Source organism: Neofelis nebulosa, chromosome 17, assembly GCF_028018385.1.
Source record: "Neofelis nebulosa isolate mNeoNeb1 chromosome 17, mNeoNeb1.pri, whole genome shotgun sequence".
NCBI classification, from domain to species: Eukaryota; Metazoa; Chordata; class Mammalia; order Carnivora; family Felidae; genus Neofelis; species Neofelis nebulosa.
The window spans coordinates 42,666,992-42,680,915 of NC_080798.1; the positions used below are offsets into that span (position 1 = coordinate 42,666,992).

A 13,924-nucleotide genomic window follows, 5' to 3' on the forward strand; every position below is an offset into this window, starting at 1 on the left:
AATATACCACCAAATAATCTGCAGTTCAAAGATAACATCTTGGGAAAAATTAGAAAATATTTTGAAGTGAACAAAAATGAAAATACAACATATCAAAGTTGGTAACATAAAACAAAAGTAGTAGAGAGATAGTTTTAGCGTTAAATGGTTCTATGAGAAAAGCAGAGACAAGATATACAAATGCCAACAAAAAGAAAGTAGGTGTGGTGAAATTAACATTAAATGAAATAGAATCAAAAGCTAACAGCATTCACTAGGGAAAACAGAGATATCAAAATGATAGTTAATAAATAAATGCCAGGTACTATTCTGAGATATTTTTATGTATTATCTCATTTAATCCTTACAATAATCATATGACTGGGGTGCCTGGATGGTTCAGTCGGTTCAATGTCCCAGCTCTTGATTTAGGCTCAGGTCATGATCCCAGGTCTGTGGGATCTAGCTCTGCGTCAGGCTCCGTGCTGAGCATGGAGTCTGCCTCAGATTCTTTCTCTGCCCCTCTGCCCTGTTCACACACACACATTCCTGCTCTCTGTCTAAATAAATAAATAAATATATATATAAATAAATCTAAATTGTATACATAAATTATAATACATAAATTAATAATTTATAAATTTTAAATTTATAATAGATAAATTTATATATATATTTATATATTATATATATTATATATATATTATATATATATTAATATATTATATATGTAATATATAAACATTTTTTAATAGTAATCATACGACTTAAGTAATGTCACTGTCACCATTTTGTGAATGAAGAAACTGAGGACAGAGAAGAAAGTCGTACAACCGGGATTTAAACACTTGGCTTATGCTCTTAATTGCTATCCTACTGAACAAAACATATGTTAACTCCTGTTCATCCAACATGATAACTTAAAAACAAAAACAAGAAAACATTAGAAATCCAAAGAAAAGTAATACATGGAAAACTTTAGTGAGGAGCTTTAATATATCTGTTTCAGTAAATCAATACATCAAGCAAAAGAAGGGTAAGTATACAGAGAGTTTCAATTACATAATTAAAAAGATACATAGTAGATACATAGGTAAGTTTTGTACCCAACTAGGAGAGACTATTCAATCTTTTTAAACACACATGGAACATTTACCAAACTTGACTATCAGGACACAAAATCTCAACAAATTCCAAAAAAGGAGAACATATAGACCTATTCTCTAAATAAAATAAATAATAAAATTAGAAATTCACCAGAAAAGTCTAACATTTCTCTAACTAAAAACTTTAAAATACCCTTTTAAATTATTCTTGGATTAAAGAGGGCATTAAAATGGAAACTACAAGCTAATTAGAAGTGAATAAAAATTAGAGCAATATTTTGGGGATGTGTCCTAAGTGGTCCTCAAAGAAAGATTTATAGCTTTAAATGCCTTCATTAGGAAAAAAGAAAGACCTAAATAAAGCACAACACAACACACAAGAAATAAAATGCAATGAAATAAAAACTAGCGGTCAATTCTATTTATGAAAATAAAGGCAAAAATCCCAAATAAAATACTAGCAAAATGAAACCAGAGGTTTATCAAAAGAGCAAAACACTATGGGTATTAAAGGTACATCCCACAAATGTAAGGATAGTGAGTCAGGAAAACTGCTATTGGAGCACTTGGGTGGCTCAGTCGGTTAAGCGTCCCACTCTTTTTTTTTTTTTTTTTTTAATTTTTTTTTTAACATTTATTTATTTTTGAGACAGAGAGAGACAGAGCATGAACGGGGGAGGGCCAGAGAGAGAGGGAGACACAGAATCGGAAGCAGGCTCCAGGCTCTGAGCTGTCGGCACAGAGCCCGACGCGGGGCTCGAACTCACGGACCGCGAGATCATGACCTGAGCTGAAGTCGGACGCTTAACCGACTGAGCCACCCAGGCGCCCCAAGCGTCCCACTCTTGATTTTGGCTCAGGTCATGATCTCAGAGTCACGAGATCAAGCCCACTGGCAGGCTCTGTGCTAGGCACGGAGCCTGCTTGAGATTTCCCTCCCTCTCCTTTTGCCCCTCCCCACTAGCACCCCTCCCCACCACCACCCCTCCCCCCTCCCGCACACTCACACAGGGCCTGCTCGAGTGCTCTTATCTCTCTCAAAAAATGAAAATTTAAAAAAAAATTAAGAAAAAAGAAAAAAAGAAAAAACTGCTATTGTCAGTCATCACATTCCTAGATTAAAGGAAAAAAACACCAGGTTCTAGAAGGAAAAATCTGTATGGCAAAAGTGCCAAGTAAAAGGCAAATGACAAACCAGGAAAAACTATTCATAACTCACATTTCAGAAAAAGGAAATCTCCTTTCATAATCTCCTGAATATAGGCGTTCTTATGCATCAATTTTTTTAAACAGACGATAGAAAAACATACAAAGGATGTGAAAAGCAGTTCTCGGAAGAGCAAAAGCAACTGGCTGTTACATATGCAAAAACAAAACAAAAAAAAACCCTTGATCCACTCATAACTAGAGAAATGCAAATCAACACTGCCCAGGGGGTTTTGTTTCTAAATACCATTCTCCAATAAAAGAACCTGAGTTTCCTGGAGGAACCCTGACTCTAGGGCTGAAATGGGGAGAATACAATATGACCCTGAAGCACCTTCTAGGGTCAGAAAATAAGCAAATGAGGGAAAAAAGATGAGGGATGGGTACACAGGAGCCCACATGAAGGAGCTAATAAAGGCCAACGATGAAACAATTTAACCAACAAAATTAAGCATGATAGTATTTAATTATAACCCAAAGACTAAAATAAATCAGAAAAACAGAAAATATTCCTTACACAGGAATGTAAAAGGAATAGAGAGCGCCACCCTCCTTCACTCCAGAGCAGACACTTCCTGCTGCCATCCTATGTGATAGGTTCTGCGCTGGGCTATATGACTGGATCCCATGGAGCTCACAGCCCATGGTGGGAGGGACAGTGGTCACAGGCATCCAGTCACCTCAAGCAGGGGCACCCCTCGGGTTCTACTTGCCCTCTCCCTGGACTCTCTCAGCCACCCGGGTGAGTCACCACATTTTGTGTGAGTATGAGTTCCCTTTCAGTAAAGTGAGAAGTGAATTACATGACATAAAATGCAACCATTTTAAGTGCATTTGATATGCTTTGACAAGTGTATGTTCCTGTGTAGTCACCACCCTAGTCAAAATAAAAAACACTTCCAGCACTCCAGAAAGCTTCCGCCTGCCCCTACTGATGTGACTTCCGTCACGATAGCTTAGTTTCACCTGTTCTAGAAATTCATAAAAATGTAGTCATGCAATATGTCCCTTTTGAGCCTGGCTTCCTTCATTCAACATAGTATCTGCAAAATGCATCTATATTGTTGCATTTGTCAATGATTTCTTCCTTCTGGGGCGCCTGGGTGGCTCAGTCACTTTAGAGTCTCTTACTAGTTTTAGCATAGGTCATGATCTGGAGGCTTCGTGGGTTTGAACAGTGCATTAGGCTCCTGGCTGGCAGCTGACTCCTCGTGGGCAGCACTGAGCCTGTTTGAGATTCTTGCTCTCTCCCTCCCTCTCTGCCCCTCTGCTGTCTCTGTCTCTCTCCAAATAAATTAATATTTTTAAAAAATGAATTATTCTTTTTTCTCGCTGAGAAGGATTCCAGTGTATGCATACCCCCCAGTTTATTCTCTCTGCTATAATGAACCACCAGGCGGTGTGCAGTTTGAGCTACGAAAAAGACAGCTGCTGTGAACATTCACGATCAAGCCTGTGCACTGACGTTGGGTAAATACCTACAAGTAAAATGCCTGAGTCATACGGTTGGCCTCTGTTTAACATTTTAGGAAACTGTCAAACTGTCTTCCGACGTGGAGGTAATCGTTTCCACCCCCATCAGGGGTGTAGGGAGAGTTCCAGCTGCTCCACGGTGCCTCCCCAGCACTGCAATAGTAGCAGCCCCTTTTACGAAGCCATTTTAATAGGTATAAAATTGTATCTCATTGTGGCTTTAATTTGCCTTCCTAGACGTCTGATGATATTGAATATCTTTTCCTGTGCTTACTGGACATCGTATATCTCTGTTGGATTATCTGTTCAAAACTTTGGCCCATTTAAGTTATTGGGGTGTTTTCTTCTTAATAATGAGTTACAGTTTTGAGCTGTGATTTAATTAACACTGATTGATATCAGGTTGTCCTCTGTTCTAACCTTCGCCTGGCCTCTTTCCAGGCAATCTAGAGTAAGATCCAAACACCAGGGCCTGGTTCTCCACAATCTGTCTCCTCTCCTAGCCCTTTGTTAGTTCTTTCTTCTACACAGGCTCCTGGCAACCCTCTGAATCAGCCATAACCAGCCAGACATCTATTACCAGGAATTATTTTATTCAGGGATCTGTGGACACATTTAGTTCACTCACTCCCCCCAGATAAGTTGAGGCTCCCTTGCATCCTGCAAATGAAATCTTTCTAGCACTGCTGTTTAATAAATAAATGAGCAAATGAATACCTCTTACCTGGTGGGAGAGATCAGCAAAGTCTTCTTTGAGGAAGTGAAACCACAGTATGACCACAGAATAAAAAAGAGTTCATCATATAACAAGATGGAGAAGAGCATTCCAGGTAGCAGGGTCAGCATGTACAAAGGCCCCGTGGTAGGAGGGAGCATGGCTTGTTCAAGAAACTGTAAGGAAGTCTATGAGTGGGAGAGACAAGGAGCAGAGGACAGCAAGAGATAATGGTTTTAGGCTCTTTACCAAGACTCTGAGCAAGATGGGAAACTCCCAAGATTTGGGGGATAAGGGAAATGGAGGTGATCCTGATTGAAGATTTAAGCATCCTTCTGGCTGCCAAGGAAGGAAGCAGAGAGGCCTCTTAAAGACACCCTCCTAGGAGTACTCTGGGACGTAGTCGAGGCCTTGGTGGCGGTGAGAAGTGAACAGAAACAAAGCTTTAGAAGATGAAGATGTGCAGGCCTTGGTCACGGACTGATGGTGACAGTGAGGGAGAACGAGGACAGCCCCAGGCTCAGATCTTGGGGTGGAAGGATGGATGGCAGTGCCCTTCACCGGGGCTCAGGCGCCATCTGGGTGTCCTCCAGGGATGAACGGGGAGAGGGAGCAGAGGGCAGGCCAGGACAGCCAATGCAGAGGCCCAGGAGATGGGCTGGCCAGGGATGGGAGGGCAGGCTAGGGGAGAAAGAGAGAGTGAGGTCGGAGAGCTGACAGCGCGATCAAAGCCGCAGGGAGACCAGACAGAGGTCTTGCAGTTTGGGCGCTTCGGTTTCTGGGTCCCGGACACAAACAGTGACGCGGGCAGGAAGCTAGACGGCGCAGCGCGAGTACACAGCCCGAAGCAGGGAATGGAAGCCCCGACGGGGTGTTCAGGGACGGCAATTAAGAAGGTCTCGCGGGTGAGGGGAGAGTGCGGGCGTCTATGGAGGCCCCAGCCCAGTACCAAGAACCGCAGAAAGGGCAGCCGGGAGCCAAGAGAAGTAGGAGAAGAGGGGGGGCGGAGCGGAAGGGAGCGGGACGGCGGGGGGAGCGGGAGACTGAGAGGACGGGAGGAGGGGGCAGAGCAGGAGGGGAGGGGAGGGGCGGGGCGGGGGCGGGGCGGCGGGGGGATGCTTCCCCGCTCTCGGGTCTCGCCTTTTTCTCCTTCCGCACTGTCTGGGTTTCCGCTTCCCTCCCGGGCGCGGGGTGAGGGAGCGGGGCCGCGCCTCGGTCCCGGCCGCCGCCGCCATGTGGCCCCCAGACCAGGAACCCGACCCGGACCCCGACCCGGCCCCGGCGCGCGCCGGACGCTCCCCGCCGGGCGCGGCGATGCCCGGGCTCCGCGCCCTCCTGCCGGCGCGCGCCTACCTCTGCTCGCTCAAAGGCCGCCTCCTGCTGGCAGAGTCGGTGAGTGCGACGCGGGGCCGGGCTGGGGCCGGGGTCCGCGGAGGAGCCGTCGAGACTCCCGGCCCCGCCAACCCCTCGGAGCCGAGGAAAGCGGGCGGATCTGGGTGCATTCCCCAGGCGTCGGGTGGCGCTGACCCTCAGCGCGCGAGACCGAGGCGAGATGGGGTCTGAATCCAGGCCCTCCCGGCTCCCTAAACCAACATGGGGGACCCGTCGAGAAGCCTGGGGCCGGGTCCCGTCCACGCGACGGCCGGGCCACTGGAAACCCAACCCAGCTCTGTGTGACTCCGGGCGCCCCCGGTCTCGCTGGGCCCCCGAGACGGGTTGCGTCCCTGCATCTTCTGGCCTCCGTCGCGGGCGCTCCGCTCCGCTCCGCAAACCCTCCTGCCATCCCTGGCTGCACCGCGGAAGGAACTGGGCCCCTTCGGCGCTTCACGACGCTCGGGTGTGGGGGGGCCAGGGTCAGTTCTCTGCGCTCTTGCCCGCTTTCCTGGGCGCAGGGAGGGCCAGCCGGGCCTCGAGCTGCGGGGCACAGGCCAGAGTGGACTCCTGCCAGCTGAGACGGGGAACAGCGGGTAGTGGGAAGGGGACCCCCGGGACTGGGTGAGGCTGAGGCTCGCAGGCAGACCCCTCCCCCCGGGTGCACGGGGCCGGGGCGGGAACCCAGCGGGGTGACTTCATCCTCCTCCTCCCCTCCCTCGCTCGGATCCAGCCGCCCCGCCCCCTCCGAGTCCTTCCTCCTTTTCGCAACCCCCACCCCTGCCCGTCAGGCCTTTGTCTTCGGGACACTCCGAAAACTCCGGCGCAGTCAAGTGTGTGGGGTGGGGGGTTGGTGCTGGCCTCCGTGCAGTACCGGGGAGGAAGAGGCCGGGCACAGAGGAGGCGAGGTAGGGAGGAGCTCTTGTACCTTAGATTTCCCAGCAGTTTGACAGCCCCTATCCTTACTCCCACTTTGCAGACAAGAAAGCTGAGGCCAGAGCATAGGGGATTTGACAGGTGGGTCACTTGAGGGCTGGGTGACACCAAGGATGGGAGTGGAGATCAGAGGAAGGAGGCTTCTGCCCCCACACTTCTTCCTACTGCCCGGGGCAGATGTCCCCGGCCCGCATCGCAGCCACTTGACTCAGCAAGCAGGAGGCAGACTTTGAGCGGGCAGATGCCAGTTCAGCCCTGGAAATTGATGGGAACCTCTTTTGCAGAGAAGCCTTTAATCCACAGGCCACTGAGGGGCCCCAATCCCAACCCACTCAGCCCACCTCATAGAGGAAGCCCTTGACGCATAGCTGGGTGTCAGGAATCCAGACCTAGGAAGATAAAGAAGTGGGGAGGAAGGGTTAGGGGTGATCACTGAAGACACAGGGGAGCCATTCTGGTCCCTCTTGGCTCCCTCTGGTCACCTCCGGCTGCCTCCAGGCCCCAGCAAGTAGGGAGACTGACATGGACGGGAAAGGCAAGGAAGTAGCCACCAGGAATTAGGGAATGAGGAAACAAGAATGGAGAGGGGGATCCCCAAAATCTGGCTTTGGGGGCGGTGGACAGAAGGGGAGAGACACAAGAACAGCCCTCTCTTGAGGAAGTACAGCTGGGGACAGAATTTGGTCGGGGTCCCATGGACTTGCTTTCCTGGGAGACCTCTCTCTATGCCTGTATTTCCCATCTGTTCCACTTGAACTTAGCTACTTCCATGGCCATGTTCAGGGCTGACTTGTGCCCTGGGGACTCCCCGGGATCTCTTCATTTGTCTGAAGTGCATTTGTCTGAAGCAGCCGCAGTGTTTCCTGTGTGGCATCTGGGTGTCCCTCCGGGGCCCCTAGGCCCCACTCCAAGCTACTCAACCATGGGCATGCTGTGCCCAGCCCAGCCATAGTGACAGAAACCAGGACAGATAAAGGCCAGCAACCGTGGGGCAAGAACTACAGCTGTGTGGTCAGCCAGCCCTGGGTTCAAATTCTGGTGCCTTTTTTATTGCATGACACTGAGCAAACGTCACTTCACCTGTCTGCACCTCTTTTCTCACCTGTAAAGTGGGCTGTGAGCAAGCACCTGTGCATAGGTGGTTGTGAACATCCCACAGACCTCAGCGGGCACTGGCCTGGGGAACAACAGCCCCATCAGTCAGCGTGGTCTGCCCTGCAGCGCACCACATGGTCTGCAGAACTAGCAGAACTAGCTAGGGGCCTCCGCATCTTCCCGCATCAGCTCCCACCCACAGCACATGTGCAGGGCTGCGGAGAACTCCAATTCTTGCTCCTTAATGCAGTGTGCCCTTTTCACAAAGGCTGGAGGGGTGATGCAGCAGGGCCTCAAGTGTCAGGGTCAACACTCCCTCCTGGATGTTTTTTTCTTCTTATGAAAATTTGCAAATCTCTAAAAAACCCGAACGGTTTTACTGTTAATGCCCATATACCCACCGCCATGCTTGCTTTATCACATATCTTACCCATTTACCTGTCCACCAAGCGAATTTAGTTTTTGATGCAAAGTAAAAATATACTTTGCCCGCATCAGTACATTTCACCTCTGAACACTTCAGCGTGCATATCATTAACTAAAGCTCCAGATTTATATATTTTTTCAGCTAACATTTACATTTTGGGGAGTTGGGGGTAATTTTTTGAAACTGGTTCCTGCTTAGTGACTGCTTAGGTTTGATTTGCCCTGTTGGACGCCATCTGAGCTGGGTGCCCTGTTGGGTGGTTTCTGCCTTAGAGCCCGCTGGGGTGGGGGTGGGGTGAGCAGCTGTAGGAGGCAGCCTGGCCGGGTGGGGGTGGGGAGTGCTGGCGCTGGACACACATGAGAAGCTGGGGCTTCCTGACTGGGTCCTGGCAGGGAGCTGGTGTAGGGTCCAGATGCAGAGCCATGCCCAGGGGCTTAGGGGGCAGCGCGGGTGTGGGCCAGCGCCCCACGACAGGGTTCTAATCCTGGCAGCTGTGGGACTGTGGGCAGATCACCTCCCCTGTTCCTGACTGCAGAGCACTGGGCCAGGGGTTGTGCAAGGGCACTGACTTTCCCTTGCCTCACCTCCAGGGTCTGTCGTTCATCACCTTTGTCTGCTATGTGGCATCCTCTGCATCCGCCTTCCTCGCGGCACCCCTGCTGGAGTTCCTGCTGGCCCTCTACTTCCTCTTTGCTGATGCCATGCAGCTGAATGACAAGTGGCAGGGATTGTGCTGGCCCATGATGGTGAGGGCTGGGCCCCAGGAGGGAGGGGTTTGACTGCATTTCGGCCCTCACCTTTCACTGTGCTGGAGGGGCTGTTTGCCGTAGGTTGGAGCCAGGCCCCACCACTCAGCAGCCGCGTGACCCAGAGCAGGTTGCCTTAACCTCCAGGGCCTCCAGTGCCCCTCCCTGAGGCAGGGAACCTTAGCCGGAATCATGGCCCCTGGCCACCAGGTGGCGCTGGTGTTCCCAGCTGGGCCTGCCGGAATGAGCCTCCGCTGCAGGAATTCAAGCCATTTCCAAACGGGCAAGGCAGGTTAACTGAGGGCTTGCGGGGCTTGCCCAGGCCTTAGCCATCTGGCAACTCCTTTTGTCACCTTGGGAGGCCTCAGAGCCCCACCTCAAACCTTGCTGTTTGAAAAGGGGCAGAAAGTGCTCGCTTCGGCAGCACATATACTGAAAAGGGGCAGAAAGGCTGCCATTCAACCCTGGTCTCTTGACTTCGTATCCCATATACTTCCTGATGGGCTACAACCTGTGTCCCCATTGTAGAGACAGGGGAGCAGAAACCATGATGCATAAATGGATCTGCCGCAAGTATGTGGCACAGTGAAGCCCAGGGCCAGATCTCCCCGTTGGAGAGCAAGCAGGGAGCAGATGAGCAGGTTTCCAACTTCCCCTTTCTTGTGGAACAGGGAGACCTGCATGTGGGCCAAGCCACAGGGCAGGTGCAGCCTGTTGTCCACGGGGCAGTGGATGGCCAGCTGGACCGGGGACAAGGCAGCCTCAGCTGCTCGAAGCCCGCAGGGGCACCTAGGCAGGGGCAGGAATGGGGGTGGGACGAGGACCAGGTGCAATCAGAGAGCCCGAGGATGCCAGATCTGCGGGGCCAGCTGTGTTTCCAGGCTGCCGGGCCCATCATCCCCTGGCCAACAGTGGGTTCCAGCCCCATTCCTGCCACCTGGTGCCCTTCTGAGCCCCTGTCCCCTGCCCGGGCTCCCAGCTGCCCCTCCCCAGTGCTGTCCTCCACTCCTGGGAGGCCAGGGCAATGACTGTGCCCACCGCTCCCCAGGACTTTCTGCGCTGTGTCACAGCAGCCCTCATCTACTTCGCCATCTCCATCACAGCTGTTGCCAAGTACTCGGACGGGGCTTCCAAAGCAGCTGGGGTGAGTAGCCGCCCTCTCCCTGGAAGGGGTTGCCCAGCAACGCCCCCTTGGGTTCACCCCACCCCAGATGCCCCTTGGACACTCCGTGGCTGGGGCACAGTCTGTCCCAGCTTAGGCCCCTCGGGGCTTCACGTGGATCTCAGCTATTCCAAAGTCCTCTTATTGGAGATTAAATCCACCCTGAGTTTTGAAGGCTGTTTGCCCAGCCAAGATAACAGCTCATTTTCCTCCTTGTCGGTACCGGGAGGGGTCTGTGCTTGCCAATCGGAGCTGCTTTTCCAAGCAGATAAAGCCAGGCGATAGCTTCTCGGGCCGGCCCCCCCCCCCCCCATTCCCAGGCTCTTGGACCAGGGACTCCCAGCTCCTGATGACGGACTCCATCCACCTTGTGTCCTATCCCACAGGTGTTTGGCTTCTTTGCCACCATCGTGTTTGCAATTGACTTCTATCTGATCTTTAATGACGTGGCCAAATTTCTCAAACAAGGGGACTCCACAGACGAGAACACAGCTGACAAGGCAGAAGGTGGGTGGCCACCCTGTGGGTTTTTACCTGGGAACGTGGCTTATCACCCCCGGGGACCCTGCTCTCCCTGAGGGATACCCAGCCAGTTTGCGGCTCCAGGAGGAGCATCCCCACAGGCCGAGAGTGTCTTCGCAGCCTGGTTCTCCTGCTCCTTCATGCAGCTGGCTCTCCAGGGACCCTGCCCTTGCAGGAATGGTGAGCTGAGGGCAGGCCTGGCACTCCTCTTCTGTGACACCTTCGCTGATGAGCCCCCAGGGGTAGCCAGTCACTGGGCTGCAGAGCTGCCACCGGCTCGGACCAATGCACCTGCCCACCCCCCACCCCAGTCTCACCTGCCTGTGGCTCAGGGACCAGAGAACCAAGCTCTCCTCCTTACCTGCAGCACCGAAACAAGCTCAGTCAGGCTTATGAGCCAGCAGAACCCACCCTTCTGCTAAAAATATATGAGGCACATCTCGTCCCATCCCATACTAAGGCTAAAGCTAGGTTAAATGTTCCTAGATGTTTTCCTTAGGTCTTTGTGACCTGCTTACCAGTTGCCTGCCTGTTATGGATGCTTCTAGACAACCACTCTAGTGGACGAGTAGGAAGTAGCAGTGAAGACATGTGTTTGAATATTTTGTGAGCTTTAAATATTTGAAGGTACATAGTTATATATAGTAATTTTTTTTGCTATAAAATTATTCCTAGCTTATGTGTTAGAATGAATACAGCAAAACCACAAAGTCATGCCATTCCAGCCCTTGGCACAGGGAGTTAAGGTTTATGGAGGCTCTCTGAGCTTGTCCATGACCCAGGAACAGTATGAGGACTGACTGGGGTTCTAAGGGACAGAGATTGGTCCCTCCCTGAAAATAGCAATTGGCACTGCTGGGGGAGGTGCGGGAGGTTTATGGCTTAGGTGCTTTTCCTTCCTGAAGGTTCCAGAAGGCTCTATAGAGTACTCTTCAGTATTGGGATTCTAGGAACCTTGGAGTTACACCTCATAGATAGGCCCTTAACGTTATAAAATGTGTCTGATTACTATATAAAATTAGGATTGGGGCAAGGAGGATGGAAACTATAAGGTGGCTAAAAAGAGGCTTCCTGATTTTCTAGTATATTTTAGTTTCTTGGGCCAGAAAATAGCTGTCCCCACCTTGCCCTGCTGAATTGCAGAGTAGGGTTGGGTTTGGGGTGCAGACATACCTCCCTGACACCCCAAGTGAGAATAGCCCAGGATGACAGGGGACAGCCTAGAGCAGAGGCATCCGGGCTCCACCCCCTCCACGTGGCCTTGCCCTGGAGGTGACAGCAACCGCCTGTCCCAGGTCCCTGTCCCAGGTCCCAGGCACGGGTGCTGGGGTGAGGGTGGCCTTCACACCAAGTAGATACCACCATCACAGTCAGCTGCAGGAGGGGCCTGAGTCCAGAGCTCCAGCCAACATCCAGAAACCCAGCCAATCTCCCCAGAAACAGCTTCCAGGCACCGCTGGTCTGGAAGCTCCCACCAAGCATCCTCTTTGCTTTCCTTTCCTTTCAGAAGAGAATTCCGACTCTGACTCTGACTGAAGGCCTACCCTGCCCTGGCAACCCGAGCCTCATGGGCCTTGACTGCTGCACCTTCTAACCAGGAGAGCCGGGACGTGGTCAGGGGACCGTGTGTGTTGGGAGAGAGGCTGTGACCTCAGCAGCAGTGGGAGTTGCTGACGGAGCCAGCCTCCTCACAGCCCCAAGGTGACGTTCCCAAGCCCAGCATACAAATCGGCACCCCTTGGCTTAGCCCTGTCCAACCGCTCCATACACAGGGGCTTCGTGAATATTCTGCCACTTCTCATTTCTGCCCCGCAGACCTTAAGCCTTGTAACCTCCCTGCCAAAAATCAGCACAAGGGGACAGAGCTGATGGAGCCTTGTTACGGGAGGCATTTCATGCTGCAAAGCTGGCAGGGGGTGAGGGAGGGGTGGGTAGATGTAGGGCAGAAACCACCACAAGGCCAACCTGCTGGGCCCCAGGGGGGTTTGTCTGCATTTGCTCACAACAGGCACTTTGTGGAGAATAATCCTTCTAAGATTCTTTTGTTCAAGGAGTACCAGCTGCCTCTTCGTTTCTTTTTGTTTTTGTTCTTAGTGTTTATTTTTGAGAGAGAAAGACAGAGCATGAGCAGGGAAGGGGCAGAGAGAGGGAGGGAGACAGAATCCAAAGCAGGCTCCAGGCTCTGAGCTGTCAGTACAGAGCCCGATGAGGGTCTCGAATTCATGAACCTCGAAATCGTGACCTGAGCCCAAGTCGGACCATTAACCAACTGAACCACCCAGGCGCCCCTGCCTCTTCATTCTTAAAGCAGGGAGAAAACTGACCTTGGCTCTCATCTGGGAGAGATCGGGTCCGTAACGGGCACCTCACGCCCTCGGAAAGCACGTCTTCTCTGGGCAACATGCCGGTTGTAGATTAGCTTACTAGGTCCAAAGGAGCGAGGGTACCTAACGGTGAAGTAACTGACAGCGTCCTGGGTAGCTGGGCGGGCCCAGCCAAACCCTCTTGCCCGCCAGCAGGCGAGAGGCTCCCAGGCACTCAGCATGACGTGTTTCTCGACCCCAGAGCAGGTCTCCTGACCACCTCTCCAGAGGTGAAATGTGCCTTCTTTGTTCGCCTGAGGACCTGTGCTGTGTATGTATGTTCAATGGGATTTTGTAACTGTATGTAATTTTTTTTTTTTTTTTACACAACAGTAGCTTCTTTAAATGGCCTTTCCTGTGACCCAAGAGGCCTCATGAATGAGCCAGACGTGGACCCATGTCTTGGGCATTTGTAACCTTTGTTCTTCTCTTGCATGTGAAAAAAGCCATAATGGATTAAACCAGACTACCTGCTTGGAGTGTATGTGTTTGAAAACCCCTCACACTCCCCAGAGCATGCGGTCCAGGGTCACGCTTCAGCACAGACTGGGCACATACACGGTGAGTCCCGACAGCGCCAGGCTTCGATAGCACACGCACATTTGCTCCACACCAGGCACACCTAAGCATCGGACGCCTGTGCTCTCATCTAGTCTTCACACGATCCTGTTTCACTGTCCAGGAAACTGACAGAAGGTTCAGGAACTTGCCCAAACCATCATGGCCCCTTTGAAGAGGGCCTCTCACTTATCTATCAGGATAACCACCCACAGCACCTCTGAGATAGCCAGAGATATCTGAGATAGCCAGAACCTGGGCCTCT

General features: G+C 51.6%; 1 protein-coding gene across 2 annotated transcripts; it reads left to right on the plus strand.

Annotated features, from left to right (window-relative positions):
- The first annotated feature begins 5,605 nt into the window (after positions 1 to 5,605).
- On the plus strand, positions 5,606 to 13,580 carry CMTM3 (CKLF like MARVEL transmembrane domain containing 3). 2 transcript variants are annotated; one of them, XM_058706912.1, is made up of 5 exons: positions 5,613 to 5,871; positions 8,899 to 9,054; positions 10,103 to 10,198; positions 10,603 to 10,723; positions 12,246 to 13,580. In XM_058706912.1, exons 1-5 carry the CDS (start codon positions 5,713 to 5,715, stop codon positions 12,272 to 12,274), a joined length of 561 nt encoding a protein of 186 aa, XP_058562895.1. In that variant the 5' UTR covers positions 5,613 to 5,712; the 3' UTR covers positions 12,275 to 13,580. The 2 variants fall into 2 exon arrangements, with proteins under 2 accessions (XP_058562896.1, XP_058562895.1); XM_058706913.1 differs by lacking the exon at positions 10,603 to 10,723 and having other exon boundaries at positions 5,606 to 5,871.
- Positions 13,581 to 13,924: the final 344 nt, after the last annotated feature.